Source organism: Scleropages formosus, chromosome 12 (genome assembly GCF_900964775.1).
Source record: "Scleropages formosus chromosome 12, fSclFor1.1, whole genome shotgun sequence".
Taxonomy (NCBI): Eukaryota; Metazoa; Chordata; class Actinopteri; order Osteoglossiformes; family Osteoglossidae; genus Scleropages; species Scleropages formosus.
The window spans coordinates 6968523-6987940 of NC_041817.1; the positions used below are offsets into that span (position 1 = coordinate 6968523).

At 44.3% G+C, this 19418-nt stretch overlaps 2 protein-coding genes across 2 annotated transcripts in view; both read left to right on the top strand.

Moving 5' to 3' along the window:
- The first annotated feature begins 7075 nt into the window (after positions 1-7075).
- Positions 7076-15160, top strand: ap3m2 (adaptor related protein complex 3 subunit mu 2). The gene is made up of 9 exons (XM_018762350.1): positions 7076-7152; positions 7748-8025; positions 9008-9179; positions 9373-9510; positions 10907-10992; positions 11286-11419; positions 11635-11842; positions 13537-13681; positions 13995-15160. Exons 2-9 carry the CDS (start codon positions 7753-7755, stop codon positions 14093-14095), a joined length of 1257 nt encoding a protein of 418 aa, XP_018617866.1. The 5' UTR covers positions 7076-7152; positions 7748-7752; the 3' UTR covers positions 14096-15160.
- A 2371-nt stretch (positions 15161-17531) lies between these two features.
- The window catches only part of tet3 (tet methylcytosine dioxygenase 3), a 49217-nt gene continuing 47330 nt past the window's right edge, over positions 17532-19418 (top strand). The window contains exons 1-2 of the mRNA XM_018762511.2: positions 17532-17575; positions 17835-17875. The gene's annotated coding sequence lies outside the window, so the exon portion shown is untranslated. The remainder of the gene's footprint in view (positions 17576-17834; positions 17876-19418) is intronic.

The following is a 19418-nucleotide window of genomic DNA, read 5'->3' on the forward strand; positions in this document are numbered from 1 at the left end:
TATAGTATAGTAGAGTACAGTTACAGTGTAATTGTGATTAATATCTAGAATCGCGTATCGGAAAGAGCCGAGAAGAGTCGGTTTTCATAAGCGCAACGTACAACGTCTTTAGAAAAGCTATACTAGAAATATAGGGATTTATCAAACTGATCGATTTCGATTTAGTTAAGTCTTAAATATCTCCTCGGCTGCTCGAGCAGCGTGCGTTTTTTTAAAGAAAATTCCAAATGGAAAACAATTTAGTGTAGAAAGAGAAGGGGTTCAGAAATTATGACTAGTACACTTGTGTTGCACTGACGGAATTTTAACGAAATGTCCAGCACTTGACAGTAGATGGCGGAGTTGCTAAAAACAAAGAGTTGCAAGATGAAGGTCGGCGCTTACAGTGCCTGTAGAGACCCTGTTGTAATGAGAGACACTGTAGTAAATGTAAACATGCTCATTGGGTATAGGCACTGTCTCTCTCCGTCGGTCTGGTGGGCACTGTCTCTCTTCATCAGTCTGGTGGGCACTGTCTCCGTGTGCCAGTCTGGTGGGCACTGTCCCTTTCTCTCTCCATCAATCTGGTGGGCAGTGTCTCTCTCTCTGTTGGTCTGGTGGGCAGTGTCTCTCTCTCTCCATCGGTCTACTGGGCACTGTCTCACTCTCCATCGGTCTGGTGGGCACTGTCTCTCTCTCCGTCGGTCTGGTGGGCACTGTCTCTCTCCATCGGTCTAGTGGGCACTGTCTCCGTGTGCCAGTCTGGTGGGCACTGTCCCTTTCTCTCTCCATCAATCTGGTGGGCAGTGTCTCTCTCTCCGTCGGTCTGGTGGGCACTGTCTCTCTCCATCAGTCTGGTGGGCACTGTCTCTCTCTGTCGGTCTAGTGGGCACTGTCTCCGTGTGCCAGTCTGGTGGGCACTGTCTCCGTGTGCCAGTCTGGTGGGCACTGTCCCTTTCTCCATCAGTCTAGTGGGCACTGTCTCTCTCCGTCTGTCTGGTGGGCGCTGTCTCTCTGCGTCAGGGCTAGTGGGCAGTGTCTCTTTCTGTCTGTCTGGTGGGCACTGTCTCCATGTGTCAGTCTGGTGGGCACTGTCCCTTTCTCTTTCCATCAATCTGGTGGGCAGTGTCTCTCTCTCCATCAGTCTGGTGGGCACTGTCTCTCTCTGTCGGTCTAGTGGGCACTGTCTCCGTGTGCCAGTCTGGTGGGCACTGTCCCTTTCTCTCTCCATCAATCTGGTGGGCAGTGTCTCTCTCTCTGTCGGTCTAGTGGGCACTGTCTCCGTGTGCCAGTCTGGTGGGCGCTGTCTCCCTGCGTCAGGGCTAGTGGGCAGTGTCTCTTTCTGTCTGTCTGGTGGGCACTGTCTCCATGTGTCAGTCTGGTGGGCACTGTCCCTTTCTCTCTCCATCAATCTGGTGGGCAGTGTCTCTCTCTCTGTTGGTCTGGTGGGCAGTGTCTCTCTCTCTCCATCGGTCTAGTGGGCACTGTCTCTCTCTTCGTCAGTCTGGTGGGCATTGTCTCTCTCTCCGTCAGTCTGGTGGGCACTGTCTCTCTCCGTCGGTCTGGTGGGCACTGTCTCTCTCCGTCTGTCTGGTGGGCGCTGTCTCTCTGCGTCAGGTCTAGTGGGCAGTGTCTCCGTGTGCCAGTCTGGTGGGCACTGTCTCCGTGTGCCAGTCTGGTGGGCACTGTCTCTCTCCATTGGTCTGGTGGGCACTGTCTCTCTCCATCGGTCTAGTGGGCACTGTCTCCGTGTGCCAGTCTGGTGGGCACTGTCCCTTTCTCTCTCCATCAATCTGGTGGGCAGTGTCTCTCTCTCTGTTGGTCTGGTGGGCAGTGTCTCTCTCTCTCCATCGGTCTGGTGGGCAGTGTCTCTCACTCCATCGGTCAAGTGGGCACTGTCTCTCACTCCATCGGTCTGGTGGGCACTGTCTCTCTCTTCGTCAGTCTGGTGGGCATTGTCTCTCTCTCCATCGGTCTGGTGGGCACTGTCTCTCTCTGTCGGTCTGGTGGGCACTGTCTCTCTCAGTCGGTCTGGTGGGCACTGTCTCTCTCTCTGTCGGTCTAGTGGGCACTGTCTCTGTGTGCCAGTCTGGTTGGCACTGTCCCTTTCTCTCTCCATCAATCTGGTGGGCAGTGTCTCTCTCTCCATCGGTCTGGTGGGCACTGTCTCTCTCCATCGGTCTGGTGGGCACTGTCTCTCTCAGTCGGTCTAGTGGGCACTGTCTCTCTCTGTTGGTCTGGTGGGCAGTGTCTCTCTCTCGATCGGTCTGTTGGGCACTGTCTCTCTCCATCGGTCTAGTGGGCACTGTCTCTGTCCGTCGGTCTGGTGGGCACTGTCTCTCTCCATCGGTCTGGTGGGCACTGTCTCTCTCAGTCGGTCTGGTGGGCACTGTCTCTTTCTCCATCGGTTTGGTGGGCACTGTCTCTTTCTCTATCAGTCTGGTGGGCACTTTGTCTCGGTCTAGTGGGCACTGTCTCTGTGTGCCAGTCTGGTTGGCACTGTCCCTTTCTCTCTCCATCAATCTGGTGGGCAGTGTCTCTCTCTCTGTCGGTCTGGTGGGCACTGTCTCTCTCCGTCTGTCTGGTGGGCGCTGTCTCTCTGCGTCGGGTCTAGTGGGCAGTGTCTCTTTCTGTCAGTCTGGTGGGCACTGTCTCCATGTGTCAGTCCAGTGGGCACTGTCTCTTTTTCTCTCCATCAGTCTGGTGGGCACCGTCTCTCTCTCCCTGTCGGTGTGAGGGGTCTGTGTGCTCTACTGAACTCACATTGTGCTTTGCTCACATCAACAAATTATAACGATAAATGACCTCCGATACTATTACGCCTGTGTATAATGATCACCGTTGTCTTTAGGGGAGCACATTACAGTAACTATACCGTTATCAATAGAGAACAACTGGAAACGCAGGTTCGACGTACCTACGGCTACGTTTCCAGAGTCACGTTCTCACTTTCCATTGTCTGGGACTGGGTCACAAATGGCAGCAGAGCAGCCTCGGATCTACGAATGAATTCGCACGTTCACGGTAGCGCCACCGACAGGCGCCTCGGAGGGTGGCGGGGGGGGGGCGGGTGGCGTGCGCGATGCTTTCCTTAAGGCTGGGAAATCCCTTTAAGATGGCTGGCGTCTTCTCTTCAGATGGCGATGCGGACGGCGAGCGCGCGGCACGCCGCGCGAGAGAACGCCTGTCCGCGCACGTCCGCAATGAAGGGCGCTTTATGATGACGAAGAGCGTTTTACGTAAATGTATTCATTTTGCAACCGCGGTTATGAATAACGTCGAGAAGTGCCATAGGGTTGGTTTCACAGCGCTCGGCCAGCTTGTCACAAAATGGCAGATGTTTATTACCGAATGGGAAATTATGCGATTTTCCCTCCGAAGTAGAATAAACATTATTAGGCATCACAGAGAGGATGTTGCGCACAAAACAGCGTTTTTGTTCGTTTTTAAGGGATCTAATGATATCCTAAGCATGAAATGTGCCTTTAAGTAGTAAAGTAAAGCTATTGAGTGTGTGCTTTTCCATCACATATTGTGAATTGAATGTTTCAGCGTTTTTGGCATTTATACGAAAAGTTATACTAGTTGATCTTAAAATATTCAGGAAATAAACATTATTTTATATTCCTGTTATGATCTTTTGGTGGAACTTACACAAACAGCATACTCACACTATGCTGTGAAAATGTATTTACCTCTTCCTGACTTCCTCTGTTCTATATTTAATATTTTTGACACAATGTTTTCAGGTGTTGAGCCCGAATCTGTTGGTAGATCAGGGCTGCCAGAGTGAACTGGTACTTTTACTTCTTTCATTTACTTAATCAACAATGTGATCCAACACCAACTGGCACTGTATGAAAAAGTGATTTTAAAAATATAGTTAAATTAACCAGATTAAGAGGACAATTAAAGGCAGCTAACTGAACACAGGCTGTCCTGCTCAGTATAAACCTCACTTTTTTTCACCATGATCATCTGACTCAAGTTTCCAGCACAAAGAAACACATCATCAGGCCTATACCCCAATAAAAGGAAATTCCTAATTGTGCATCAGAAAATGTGGTCGGAGAGATTGATGTATGACAAGCAGGTAGAGCGTGGTGGATCAGAAAAAATGCTGACATCTGTCATTCTGGAAAGGGTTACAAATGCATTTTTGATTAAATCAGCAAGTGGGCACATACTTTTTCCACAGCACTGTTCTGGTTGCTCTTATTTTACCCTAGCATGAATCATAACAAATGTGTTTTGTTAGTACTCACAGTGCGTCAGTATTCATAAGCAGCATAGAACCAGCAACACATTTTAACATAGACTGAACTCTTGCATGTTGCGCTGCCATTTTTTTTTATTGAATATATAGTTTTTATATCAGTTCAAGCAATATATCACCCGCTGGCATAGGAAGTATGTGAATTTGTTGCTGCTAGATATCTCAGCATAAGTTTATTGGTAAACTGGCATAAGGGACAGCTGGTAGCATAGTGGTTATAGCGGCTGCGTGTAGCTCCAAAGGTTGCAGGTTTCATTCTCACTTCTGGCTGTACTATTGTTGAGCAAGGTACTTACCCTAAATTGGTCCAGTAAAATTACCCAGCTGTATAACTGGGTAAACAATTGTAAACTTAACACTGTAAGTCGCTTTGGAGAAAAAGTGTCAGCTAAATGAATGAATGTAAATAAGGAGTGGTAGGAGAGAGTGATGTTTGACAAGAAGGTGGGGTATGGTGAATAAATAAGGATTTTTATGTAGGCTGGGTCCAGTTACTCCACGGAAAGGCAGAGCAAGTAAAGCTATTTATATCCAAGCAAATCAGTATGAAGTGAAGGGATTCTCTTGGAAGAACGTTTTGACCTTTGTGGACTTTGCGGTGCACCACTTTGTTTCATTCTTGATGCACACAGCACGGATCACCTTTTCGTCCACCGTCAGCATCCGCAACACCATATGGCCTTTGCCCGAACGAGCTAAATCTATCTTAAAAATAGTCTCTGAAACATATATTAAAGTTATCTTTTTAAAATTTTTGAGCCATTGCGCGTCTTGAAGCATTTTTACAGATGGTAGTGATAAACATTTGCAAAAGTCCATGGATTTGAACACTTTTAAATTGTGGAGTGATAAAAGTTTATCATATCTGATAAATAATAGCAGTGCAAAAGGCAGGTCAAAACAATTTAGCTGCATGAAAGAAGGTAGAATAACCTGACAGTTTTTAAAAACAGATACAACAGACTGAGACACTTCTTACAACAATGGAAAAATGAATCACTTGGTGGTTTATTTTGACAAGCATGTTATGTAGTATAATGGGTTCTTGAGGTTAGTTTCTTCCTGATATGTTCTTTCTCTGACTCATCTAATATCTGATGAGTATAGTTTATCTGGAGCAAAAAACATACTTATTCCAAATTTCATTTATAGAAATATTCCCTTAAGAATGTATCCATACAAGTAGCAGTTCCCCTAATATAGCTTTGCTAATAGTCCTAATATTACTTGCAGTTGTTAATCTTAAATTACAATAACAAAGAGTGCATGGGCGGGATGTTTTAACAGACCGCTGAAGGTCATGCAATTTTTGGCTTTAAGGCCAAAAATTCACTTACCTTGTGTATTTACAAATCGAAAGTGTCCTGAGAAATGTGTCACAGTTCTCCGCCCTCCTTAATGGAAATATATTTCGTATGGATGATGAGAATGTTTTGCATGCATGCTATATGGTGAAGTGATTTGTTTTTTCAGCCCTGCTTTGAAGAGTTATCTTTCACAACTAATAACTTAATAATAGGCCTGCCAATGAACTGTAAGATCTTCAAAATTGATTACAACACAGAATTCAGACCTATTTTGGAAAACATGCTGCTGTAGGCCCTCAAAAATGGCCACAGGGGATATTATATAAAAGCTTGTGCTATCCTATGCAGTACTAATTCTTGCTCACTCTGCGGTTCAGTTCATGCAGCCTCCACCCTTACATATCAGTCAATAGTGGTTCAATATCGGTATTCTCTGGAAAAAGTGACCTTGAATCATTCATCTTCCACACAAAACTTGTAATGTTTGTCAAAAACCTAAGCCATCATGTCATTATTAGATGTTTTGATTACTATGTTTTTATAAAAGTATACCAATGTTTTATTTTACCTGTATACAGTAACTATACAGTAGGGAAAAAACTATTAAACACAAAGTGCAGCAATGCGAAAATATTGTCTTTATTCATTCCAGATGTTAACCTGAATTTTTTCTTCTAAAACTTCTCAAGTTTCAGTGTTTTTTTTTTTTTTTTAAATTTCATGTACATATTAAAAGTCCTGTGCAGCCCACACTAAGACTTTAGGTTTTACTTAGTGGGCCTGCTTTGGGCTGCCTACGCATAGTGTGAGATAACCACGGTTCTGCCCTCAGTAAATATGAGCTGCCCACAGGTGCCCCAGACCTCTGGTTTTAAACATGTGCATAATTTCATGTATTTATGCCTTCCACTGTGTGCAACCCCTGGAGAGTTCAGAACTGAATCCATTCAGGACTAACCTGGGCTAGTTTCCTGGGGGAAAACAATAGTGGAGGCACCGTTGAAGAATTTATCTTGGCTAAAATGAAACAAGCAGGATCAAATATTTAAAGGACTGGAACAATGATGCCCTCAGATGAAACGCAAGAAGAACACGTGACGTTCTTCAAATTACATTTGCTCAACACCTCCTGCTCAAGTAGGATGCATACATAGTTAAAAGCATGACATTTATCGTAAGCTGTTCAGGGAGAATTTCCTTCATTTAATATAGCTTCAATGTTTTTTAATTTTTAAATAATAAATGTAAACACGATCGCTGCAGGCCTCCCTTCACTGGCAGTGCGATCCCCGAGCTGTGGCCGGACTCTCCACGTCACCGTCCATCCTACACCGTATAGTTCTCTCACCCTGTGTTTACCGGCCCTTATCCAATAGACAGCGAGAACAGACCTTCAGCATCCGCATTAAACACCAATAGCAGTTAAGAAAAGGCGGACGTTCGCGCCCCCTCTGTCCGCGGAGTGGGCAATCGCTAGGTCTTCCAGCCAATCGGGATTGAGTTCGAAGTAGCGGAGAAGGAAGCAGCCGCCCTGTCAGTCTTTCATTGAAAGCAGAAGAAATAGCGAAAACTCAGGCGTTACGGCTTGCGGTGAGTAAGCCACGTACACGCGAGCAGACAGTGGACGCTGAAACCATTTTAACACTTAGCTTTATGGAGGAGGAGGATTTGTGGGTGTGAAGCGGGTAGTGGATAGGGGCTTGTGGGGGGAGGGGACGAATTAAATCGGTGTCACAAGACTGCCGTGAGGGAGGGAGACTGAGACTAAGAGACAGAGAGCTGAGCGCTGAGGGAACGTGGCAATGTGTCCCTCCTCGTGGGCTCCGGCTTGTGTCTGAACGCAGTGTGTGTCTGTGCGTTACACTGTCTCCTTGTTGAGCCTGATATCTCTGGTGAATATATTGTTGTCAATTTCAAGGGGTATCACCTGTCATAACAGCCCTGGGCTGATTGGCTCCTCCCCCTTCGTACCTCTTCTTCTGCTCTCTTCTAAACAGAGGGGCGTGCAGACTGAATTGTCCAAATAAGGCCCGCAGAGTGCCCAGAATATTGAGCAACCGTTAGGTAAAAATGCAGTGAATTTGGAGACAGACAGCACACCCTCCTCCCTGAGAGACACCCGGGTTAGAGCATCAGGGACTTGGAAAGGATCCCCTCCCCAGAACTGTGTCGTGCCCCTTTGCAGCCAGGATGATCCACAGCCTGTTCCTGGTCAACTCTTCGGGGGACATCTTCTTGGAGAAGCACTGGAAGAGCGTGGTGAGCCGCTCCGTGTGCGACTACTTCTTCGAAGCGCAGGAGCGTGCCAGCGAGCCGGAGAACGTGCCCCCCGTCATCCCCACCCCGCACCACTACCTCATCAGTGTGCTCAGGCACCGCATCTACTTTGTGGCTGTCATCCAGAGCGAAGTGCCCCCTCTCTTTGTCATTGAGTTTCTACACAGGGTGGTGGACACTTTCCAGGTGCGTTTGCGTGTGTCCTTTTGTATTTCTGTGTGGACACCTGCTTTCTCTACCTTTACTCACTCTTGGTTTATGTGTGTGCATTATCTTGTTGCCAGACTAATCCTGGTGTGTTTTTTTTTTTTAAAAGGAGACTGTTTTTATGTCATCGGAACAGTTGTGTGACAGTTGGGTTTATTCCTTTAACAGTTTGTCTTTAACATTCTTTAATTTTATTTTATTGCATCTGTTGCTGTTTATATTTTTATTTGGTTTCTCAGGACAGAACTCCAGAGAAAGGTCACAACACTTGAAAAATGTACTTTTTCCTCCTGTCACAACATGACACTTTTTTCCGTGAATTGAAAATGACCCTATTTTCCGCTCTGTACAGTGACTCATGTCTGTTAAGTCATCACTTTTTTTCTTCCCCTCCCTTTACAATCCAGTATTTTGACAGCAGACACCCCGTCACCCTAATCGATATTGAACTCATGTGATGATGAGCTCACACACATTGTGGGATTAGTTCCTGAAATTGGCAGACTTGGCACCTAGACCTCAAAGACTGCAAAGAAAATTAGATACAGAAGTAGCCTTTGTGTTTTTTATTGCTCTTCTGGTAATTTTTTGCACTTTGATTAAATAAATCAGATACATTTTTGACAAAATAATCAATATTTATTTGGAAATGATAGTTGCTAGAGGTTTTATCTGAGACACCACAAGAATGGGGTAGATCTTTTTGGTTGTGGGTCTGGTTCTCTATTTTCATAGTTTTTTCTCATTTGTAAATTTACTGTCTACTTATTAAGCTTGTGTTATACCATGCCCTAGCCCTGTAATTTTTGTTGTTGGCTTTTTTTTCAATCTGTCACCCTATTGGTTCTGTGTAATGTTTTTGCAGGGCTGGTCCTGTGGCCTTCTCTATACAGTATGCTCTTGCTTCTTTTAATGAGACCCCCTCTCTTTATCTTTTTCTCTGGCTGTCACCCCTTGCCAGGATTATTTTGGTGTGTGCACAGAGGCAGCCATCAAGGACAATGTAGTGGTGGTGTATGAGCTGCTGGAGGAGATGCTGGACAATGGCTTCCCGTTGGCTACTGAGTCTAATATTCTGAAGGAGCTCATCAAGCCGCCCACCATCCTCCGCACCGTGGTCAACACAATCACAGGTGCTGTACCTCCTTTGCATGTCTGACTCTTCTTACGTGGTCACTAAACTGGGCCACGTTCACTTTATGGCATGCACTGTCATATGATATGTAGAGCGCGTGCGATGTCACATGATGTGGAAAACAGCCTAGATGTGAGATTTGCTCAGCAATGCAGCTGTTGTGCTGCAGTAACTGCTCCTTGTCTTTGCAGGGAGCACCAACGTAGGAGAGCAGCTCCCCACTGGCCAGCTGTCTGTGGTGCCCTGGCGACGCACTGGCGTCAAGTACACCAACAATGAAGCCTACTTTGACGTGGTAGAGGAGATAGATGCAATCATTGACAAATCAGGTGCTGCCTCACTTGCCTGCTCTGTTATGCCTACAAATACACTTCCCCCTTTTATAATGGGGCCTAGTACAGAGAACTGCTACAACAGTTTATGAAAATACATTAATTTTTTACAAACAGTAGGCTTTTTATACCGTACAGTGACATTTTTGTCCTTTATGTGGTTTTTTTTTTTTTTTTTTTTTTTCTTCACTTCCACAGTAGATATTTTATTCTGTACAGCAGCATTGCCAGTTATATTAGATGTTTTGAGACAGAGCTACACTCCTTGTGTCTCAAACCCTCAACATTTTTGATCCTCACTGTTGTCAGTCTGTCTGTTTTCTTGGTAAACTATAGTTTACTAATCTCTAAATTAGCCTGGAGACAATGACCACTAGTGTAGATATAGGGTTTGAGCAGCAGTGGTTGAACTCACCTCTTTTAATACAGGCACTGGATGGAAACGGGTGTTCCTTCAAGTAGTTCATTAACACAGTAACACTTGTTCCATTAAAAAAAACACAAGTAATGTATATTCTTCCTGCTTTTTCTATATCCCATTGACAATCGCAACCCTTCACAACCACTGATTAAGGTAAATGTAAGTCACAACTAAAAGAGTAGATTCGGTACTATTGATAATTTCCTTAGCTGGTGCTTTTTTTTCAAAGCAGATTTCAGGGTTAACGTACTTGCAATTATTTATCCATTCATAAAGCAGGATAAAATTTGCTGGAGCATTTTAGGGTAAATACCTTGCTCAAGGATGCACAGTGGTGCAGCGGGCTTGGCTAGGTCCCGCTCTCTGGTGGGTCTGGGGTTCAAGCCCTGCTTGGGGTACCTTGCAATGGACTGGCATCCTGTCCGGAGTGTGTCCCCTCCCCCACCAGCCTTGTGCCCTGTGTTGCCGGGTTAGGCTCCGGTTTGCCATGTCCCTGCTTGGGGCAGCGGTTTCAAAATGTGTGTGCCTTACTCAGGGGTAGTGCTGCAGTAGCAGGATTCAAGCCTGAGTCCTTTGAATTCTAGTCAGCAGCTCTGATCACTACACTACCTGCTGCCCCTTAGCACTATCTTTTAAAAATAAACTGTAAACCTGTGCATCTGGGGTAGACCACTGAAACGATGTGCTCGACAAGCACTTAGTAATAATAAGTGAATTAACAAAAATATAAGACAAGCATGAAATAATAATTGTGTTACAGCTAACATGAAATATGTTGGTGTTACAATTGTCATGCATAGAAAAAAACATTTTATTTTGGTATTTTAATGTTTTTTTTAGTTATGTGCTCATTAGATTTTGTCAGCTGTGCTGACAGAATGTGAAGTCTGACGAATGAACACTGAAGTCAAAGACGTTGTTATTACAGTGATTCTGTACAAAGCTGAAATGTCTCTGTCCTTCTGGCCACAGGTTCCACCATCACAGCAGAAATTCAGGGAGTGATAGATGCCTGTGTTAAGCTCTCAGGCATGCCGGACCTCACTCTTTCATTCATGGTGAGTTTCAGACCTGGAACAGTGACTGTGGACTTCAGGCCTGTCCTTTGATATTATGTCCAACACTGTGAAGATGCTGTGAAGGAATCATTTTCATTTTTATCTTACTAGCAGCTTTTCTGTCACCTTACAACCAGTGGGAATTGTATTGTATAACACACTAGCTTGTAAAAATGTGTAATTGTAAAGGAGTTTGATTCAGGTGTGTGCTGCTATCCTGGTAGTTTCTACAGCTTAATGAGAAGTCCTTCTCCCTCTGTCTCTTTGTCTCTCTCTCACAATTGCATACACAGAATCCACGCCTCCTGGATGACGTCAGTTTCCACCCATGTGTCCGATTTAAACGCTGGGAGGCTGAGCGAATCCTGTCTTTCATCCCTCCTGACGGAAACTTCCGGTTGCTATCTTACCACGTTAGCTCCCAGAAGTGAGTGCCACCATCTGAAAAATGCTCCTCTTCCCAGGGTACAGCTTCAGGTTGTCAGACTCAGTTTTTGACTGGGTTTTGTTTTCACTTCCTTCTTTCTATATAGGCTGTCTAAATTCTGTAGACATGCTATGCCTGTCTTCTGATAAATTAGTACTCAGGTCTGTGGTCCTGTCCTGTTGTCTGTGCTGCCACTGAAAATCAATGCCCCGCAGCCTGGTGGCCATCCCTGTGTACGTCAAGCACAACATCACTTTCCGGGAGGGCAGTTCCCAAGGGCGCTTTGAGCTGACATTGGGGCCTAAGCAGACCATGGGCAAGGCTGTGGAGTCTGTGCTGGTCAGCAGTCAACTGCCCCGTGGGGTCCTCAATGTCAACCTGAACCCCTCCCAGGGTACCTACACCTTTGACCCTGTCACCAAGGTACTGCTGCTCTCTTAGAAGTTCACAAAGGTGTCCAGATGATCAGCATTTTGGATACATATATGTGCTTGCTTAAATATTTCAGACAGCCTGAATACTGGCAAAATTTTTATCCCAGTACAAAACTAGGAACTTTTTATATTTAATTCCATTGAACATACAATATATAGAACATGCTGGGCAATGATCCCTGTGTGCTGTGTGCAGCAGGTCACCTATGACTGCAAGCAGGGCTGTGTCCTGCTAGTCATTTACAGAACTGTGAAAAAGTATTTGAACTTTCTACTTCTCTTTGCTTTTGCAGCTTTTTTACATTTAATTTTTTTCACATATTTTTGTCAATTCTAGTAGTGCAGTAGACCTGAGAGAAATATAGTTGACACAGCACTGGTTTTATGGTATTTCCTTGGTGATGAAGATAACAAAATGTGAAATCGTGGGTGTGAAAAGGTCATCGTCCCCTTACTTTAATCAGCTTAATTCAGGGTGTAATTAGTCTGTTTGAATACAATCAGGCCTGATATTTGCAAGCTTTGTCCAGTATCATTTTCAGCTACTTAAACCCTTAACTTCCCAAGTCAGCTTTGCAGAACAGAGAGTCATGGGGTATACTGCAAAATTCTATACGTGGCAGAAACCACTGCTCCCTGAAAAGAACATAAAAAGCTCTACCGTCTACAGTTTGCCAAAAAGCACCTGGATATCTTTCAAGATTTCTGGAAGAATGTTCTGTGGACTGATTAATCAAACTTTTTGCATGACATGGAAACTTATTTCTGATAAAATGCCACATTTCAGAATAAGAACCACCTGCTGACTGTTAAGCAAAGTAGCAAAGTGGTGGCAGTGTGATGGTATGGGGATGTTTTGCTAACACAGGACCTGGGTACCTTGCGATCATTGATGGAACCAGAAATTCTTCTTTATCAGGGAATTCTGGAGGAAAATATCAGACAATCAGTTTATGAGTTGAAGCTGAAGCACAGCTGGATCATGCAGCAAGATAGTGATCTTAAGCAAGTCAACATCAAAATGGCTTAAAAAAACCTCAAAGTTATAGAATTGGGGGGGCATAGTGGGTTGGACCGGGTTCTGCTCTCCGGTGGGTCTGGGGTTCGAGTCCCGCTTAGGGTGCCTTGCGACGGACCAGCGTCCCGTCCTTTGGTGTGTCCCCTCCCCTTCCAGCCTTACGCCCTGTGTTTCTGGGTTAGGCTCTGGCTCCCCGCGACCCTGTATAGGACAAGCGGTTTCAGATGGTGTGTGTGTGTGAGTGAGTGAGTGAGTTATAGAATTGCCAAGTCAAATTCCTTACCTGAATCCTATTGAAATGTTGTGGTAAGACTTTGTTGTGGCTAAACTAAAGCAGTTCTGCTTGATGGACTGGGCCAAAACTCCTCCACAACAATACAAGACACTGGTCAACAGTAACAGGAAGTTTTTAGTTGCAGTCATTGTAGCTAAAGGTGGTGAAAACCAGTTATTCACTGTGAAGGATCACTTGTTGTTTTACATCTGTGACTGCACATTTAATTATCCTCCACACCACGGAAATGACCCAATACAGTAGTGCTCTCATTATTTTTTGCAGGTTCAGTCTGCATGCTAGAACTGCAAAAACGATCAGATTATATGTTATGTCAAAATACTGGCAAAAAACTGGAGGTTGCAGTAACATTGCAAGGTTTTTTGTGCAGCTGCTGTCATGGGATGTGGGGAAAATCAACCCACAGAAACTACCCAGTCTGAAGGGGTCCATGAGTCTGCAGGCTGGTGCCTCAAAGCCAGATGAGAACCCCACCATCAATATCCAGTTCAAGATCCAGCAGATGGCTATATCAGGTGCAGTGGAATGAAAGCATGGCACCCCAGCTGGCTGCAGCTGTGGGCATTCTGTCTCTTCCTTTACACAGCTCTGACACGGCCCCTCCTGATATCAGGCTCAACAAGACTGTGCAGCACATTATGTTGCATTGTTATTTTTTCAGCAATAGTCATGCAGTAAAAATGTGTGTTTTGATTGTGCATACAGGCACTTTTGCTGGAACATGCAGAGAAGTAATGACCACTGATTTATCAATTCAGTGTCATTAATAGACTTGAACCCCATTTTTTAAAAACCAAATATGCAACACCATATTTATGTCTTTTCCAGGTTTGAAGGTGAACCGACTAGATATGTATGGGGAGAAGTACAAGCCTTTCAAAGGTATCAAATACATGACCAAGGCTGGAAAGTTCCAGGTCCGGACATAGAGGGAGAGCGTGACAGCACAGGCGCCCCTGACCCAGAGTTCCTGAGGGAAGAAGAGATGAAGCAGCATTGCCTTGATACATCCCCTAAATTTCTGTCTCTCAGGTTTCGTTCACACTGTCAGTTGGTGTTTAATGGAAGAGGTGTGTGTCACTGCATATAAACAGTACAGCTATTTGCAGTCAAATGTTTAAAGATAAGAAAGTTTGTCCAAGTGTCACTCCTTTTAACACCAGAGCCTGAAATAGACCCCACTACAGAGCAATCAGTCTGACATCTGCCCTTTGTGCCTGATGTTGACAAGCTATATCCACCAGAACACCTGAACATCTGCTTTTTTCTTTTCCAGACCAAAACATACTATCTGCCTTTTCCCCTCAACCCTCCCCTTTCTCTCTCAACTTTTTGTCCTCTAATCCCCTCTTCTGCTGTGAATCTTACTTGCCATCTTACTTTTACTTTTGTTTTGTGCCCCACGTCCCTCCCCATCCTACCAAAGCTTGCATGGAGTGAGGTATCCTCAGTCACCCCTGTTCTGTACTTCTTTGCCATGACTGAAATACATTGTTTTGGCTTTCTTTGTCTTACAACCATCACTGAGATACAGCCACTATGGCTTAGACCCTTATTCGAGCTCCTGTAAACACTGCACTCTACCTTAACATTCCTTTCTTCAAATGGAACCACAGTGTTGTGTCCTTACATTTAGGTGTTCTCTTTTTACTGTGGCCACCAAGGTCTTGTTTCTGGTTCTGACTCCGTGAACCCCATCCCTGACTGGAGTATATCGCAGTGGCCATGCGAGAGGCTGCAGAACCCGTGTCACCTGAATGGGGAGCACTTACCTTCACTCTGTGTGTACTTACAGCAGTTCCAATATTAGCATGATTTTCACTTGTTTTTTGGCATTTATTAGGCCTTGTGTATTATTTATTGTGTGGTGTCATGGCTTGATGGCAGAGCTGCTGTGTGGAACAAAGTTTGTTAGTGTTTTCAGTTGTGCTCTTGTGTTTGTCACATCTACCCTGATGTAGGTTTATAGTGCTATGAAAATAAAGAAATGGAAGTGGAACATTTCTGGCAATCCTTGGTGTGTCCTTTTTGATGGTGCCTGATATGGAACAGAAATACAGTCCTTTTTCAAAGTAATGTGATAAATTCTTGTCAAAGTTTTGTCATTAAAATGAGAAAAGGCTAATCTTTTTTCCCAATATGTTTAGAAGCATTGTTGAAGAGATGTATTTAAGTATGTTTACACACGGTTTTCAGTTATATATATATATATATATATATATATATATACACACATATATTTTCTGTGAGTCTGTATCAGTTTTCTGAGGAATGTATCATATAAGCATACAACAGAGCCTTGTACCAAATTTCAAAGGAGGTTTATATGAAATTATTTTAGAGCTAGATGTTTTCTCCAACAGGGGGCCGAGGTGGCGCGGCAGGTTTGGCCGGTGCCCGCTGTGTGGCGGTTCTGGGGCTCGGGTCCTGCCTCGGGTGCCTTGTGACGGACCGGCGCCCCGTCCTGGGTGTGTCCCCTCCCCCTCCAGCCCTGCGCCCTGTGTTGGCGGATTAGGCTACGGTTCGCCGCGACCCGCTCGGTACAAGCGGCTTCAGACACAGTGACAGTGAGTGTGTGAGAGAGTTGTTTTGTGCATTTATGCGTGCTTGCGTGACTGCAGCGGGCAGGTGTGTAAATGTGTGCCGTGTGTGCGCGAGCACTGCAGGTTCCCGCCAAGAGCCCACTGTTGAAGCAGCGCGCGGCGGCTGAATTCACCAAAACGGCGCGCGACGCACAGCGCTCCGGTCCGACCTGCGGAACGACGGCGTGACAATTTCTTCTCAAACAGACGTTTAACATCTCGTAAAGCGCGTTATTTCAAAACAATGCATTGCATTTAATTGAAAGTGCCAAAGTTCATTTATAGTGGACCCAGACACAGTTATATAGCTTTAACCATGTATAATATTTACGTGAAACAGCAGTTTTATGCGTGTTTGAAAGAAGCCACATTTTTTTGTTCTTTCTTTGGCATCAATTGTTAATGACAAAGAGATGTATTAATTTCATCAGAGCCTTTTTTTCTGAGCTTTCTGGCACTTTTTTACAACTGAACGTTAATATGAGTCACTGACTGGGAGTTCACATTTTTTCTAGGCTCATTTTTGTGGACTCATTCTGCACTGCCTAAGGCGCTGTATCATCGGATATTTCTAGAGAGCAATAACATCGAGTCCTGTGGCAGAAAGCTTTACTTTTCTCAGAAATTAAAAAGTTCTAACATTAAAAGATATATTAACCCTTTATTGACCATAACACACATCATCCTTCTAATGAGCTTGTGACTATTTAATTGGTAATTTCAGCACAGACAGTATTTTGTAACTTAATCTTATTACGTATATTTTTTCCCATCCGTATCCTCATTTTCTCGTCTCCTTTACCCCAGGTGAGGTAATAAAACGTTTCAACATTCTAAGCATTATTAACATCTATTTAGCTAACGCCTTTGTCCAAGTGGCTAACAGACAAACTCTAAACTGTAATTAAGTACGTAATTTAAACTGCATCGCAGAGAAAATACAATACAAAATACAACTTCGCTGAAAGTTGGAAATTCATTTATTTTAGTGTACTTCTAGAATAAATGTTTTTTAGCAGGTTATTATCTTACTCCGGATTGAACATTACAAACAGAAGAAGTGAAGATAAACTTTATCATAAAGAATCACTAGATCGCAGTTTCAGTAATCCGTTACAAGATTCACGTCTAAGAGCTCGACATCCCAAATCAAGTAGCGAGCAGCCTTGTCATATAAAAAGGCTTTTTCTTTGATATGTGTACTTTATTACCCGAGTTTGTCTAACTTTGATAAAACAAAGCACATCGAACTCGAAGTGTGTCGCAGCTGTTAAAAATACAAAACGAATCGAAAACTGCAGCAGTTCCTCAACTTTCTTCTGCAGAACATATTTAGAAATGTGGACAAACACGTGCAAGCGCTACATATTATTGATACATAGTCATGCCACATAAAAACGCACTTGTAAACTGTAATTTATTTTACATGTTACTGTACAAAACATAGGGTATCGAAAATAAATAAAATTATATCCCCGTTGCAGAAGGTGAACCGTTAACGTCCTGATGCGATTGCGCTATTGATTTAATCGCATCTTGTGGACTTCCGAGGTTTTCCCAGTCCGACTGTTCAGTTTAAAGTGGTGGTGCTTTTACAGATGTCTCCGGGAAAAAAGTGTGTGTTTCAGTGACAGCTGTCACCTGACGTGCGCTGTTAACCCCCTCGTTCCAGCGCACTTATCGAACTCCACTCCGCAATTTACTGATCACTTGAACCTCGTTTACCAACGTTTCTTCCCCTTCACTTCTTCCTCCTCCTCTTCTTTTAACTCTAAGGAGACCTTTGGCGAGACAAGAAGCACAACTTTAAAAGTGTTAAAACTTCAGGTATTTCCCTCTTTATTCTGAAAACTCTTTTATTTTTTATTATTATTATTTTCCCAGTTTGACAGATTTGAGATCAGGACACCATGTGCCTCTACGAGGTGTGGTGGTGTTCATGCTGAACTTCTGTTTTTTTTTTTCCTGGCCATTTCTTTATTTGATCATCCGATCGGCTCATTTATTTGGTTTGAGAATGAATGCTTGAAAACGCTTCTGTTCACTATAATGTCTAAACCTTTCACAGTTTAATTCATGTTTTTAGAAAAAGAAGTCCGACACTGACAGAGCCATCCGTTACCCTTGGTACGTATGCACGTTTTTACATGTGCTCTTTTACCTTCTCTCCGTACTGTGACATTCAGCTCCAGCCATAAGATCCGCATGTGCAAAATGAGCGAGATCTCCGTGTGTAAAAGGAGAGATCATCGTGAGTAAAACAAGAGAGATCTTTTTGTGTGAAAAGAGCGATCTCAATGTGTAAAGAGAACTCCATGCGTGGAGAGAAAGGTCCACATGTTTATTGGCCTGAAGAGAAAGTGAATTGTTTCTCACCAGTGAAGCAATTAGCGGAATACACATAGATCGCTGACTACTGTGCGTGTTCCCTGAACACGAAATAAACTGTAAAAACCCCTTTCTTACTTACTTACTATTTATTTTGCCGCTCATTTGTGAAAAATCCTCTTATTTCTGATTGTTTTTGTCTTGGAAACTTGTGCATGATATATGCTCATGCGCTATGCGGTGCAGTTAACGTAGCCCTGGCAGAATCCGGAGCCCCCCTGGGGTCGTGTTTTCAGCTAAGTTAAAGGGGGGTCTTGTTAATGTGTCGATTTTCTCTGTCTGGTTAACAAAACTGTTACTTTGTAAACAAACTGATAGCTCCTTAGAAGTGATAACAGCTTAAAAGGCCCTTTGGTCCTCGCTGCTTTCCAGGATCTTTCTCGACGTTTTAACAACCGGACAGAAAGTAAGAAAGGGGCCACGTGCGAAGGCGCGGCGCGTGCAGCCGGTCAGTCTCACGTGAACGGCGCGAGCTATAGTCGCGCGCTCGCGCCGACGGAGCCCTTTAAAGTGTAAAGATGCAAATATTTTCGACATGCTCCTAGGTGACACACGGAAACGACTGTGCATTTTTTTTTTTGTAAATAAATTTACGTATTTTGCGCGGAGCTGACGCAACTTTTTTAACATTTTACATTTTCCGTATTTGAACAGAGGGTGGAGTGTAATATGTCTGTTTTGGGGCCTCTTAGTGCAGAAGAGAGTCCTGGGGCCCCTGAACGCCCGTTCGCCTCAGATGTGGCAACACACTTTTGAGACTTTAATTTTATTGTTATTATTTTCCTTTCAGCAAGATGTCCTCAGCAACAGCTATGTACAGTGACAGATTTTAATGGTTATCTGACGAACGTGTCTTTGAAATGTTTAATTAGCATTTACACCGCTTTGGGCTCGTATTACAGGAACGCAAAGAAATGTCAATGAAGCGAGCGAAGGGAGGCGGAGTGCGCGTGCCGCGCGCGGGAAGCTCAGGACAGGAGTCAATGTGTGAGCAGTGTGATGCGCCGGCCGGTGCGGCTACTCGCGCCGCCAAGCACGTCCGTTTATTATTGACGGTTGAGCTGAACAAAGAGCCGCGACAAACTCGCCTTTCTCACGCGAACGGGGCAAACAAAGACACGGCGTTATTGTGCCAGACCTTCTCACACTTCGCGCGCACAATACTCACTCGTGAGGCCTCGTGAGGCATTATTTATGAATGTGTCGATTCCCGTACTGAGCGGATGATTGGATGTCGCGAAGTGTGCTGCGAAGCGCCTGGAAACGTTGTAGGCAGTGCGAA

What these genes read in the sequence shown, in the direction of transcription:
- ap3m2 (XM_018762350.1), top strand. Translation starts at nt 7,753, where the DNA reads ATGATCCACAGCCTGTTCCTGGTCAACTCTTCGGGGGACATCTTCTTG. An exon ending in TGCAATCATTGACAAATCAG is followed by an intron (nt 9,511 to 10,906) that starts GTGCTGCCTCAC and finishes TTCTGGCCACAG; the next exon opens with GTTCCACCATCACAGCAGAA. An exon ending in CCAGCAGATGGCTATATCAG is followed by an intron (nt 13,682 to 13,994) that starts GTGCAGTGGAAT and finishes TGTCTTTTCCAG; the next exon opens with GTTTGAAGGTGAACCGACTA.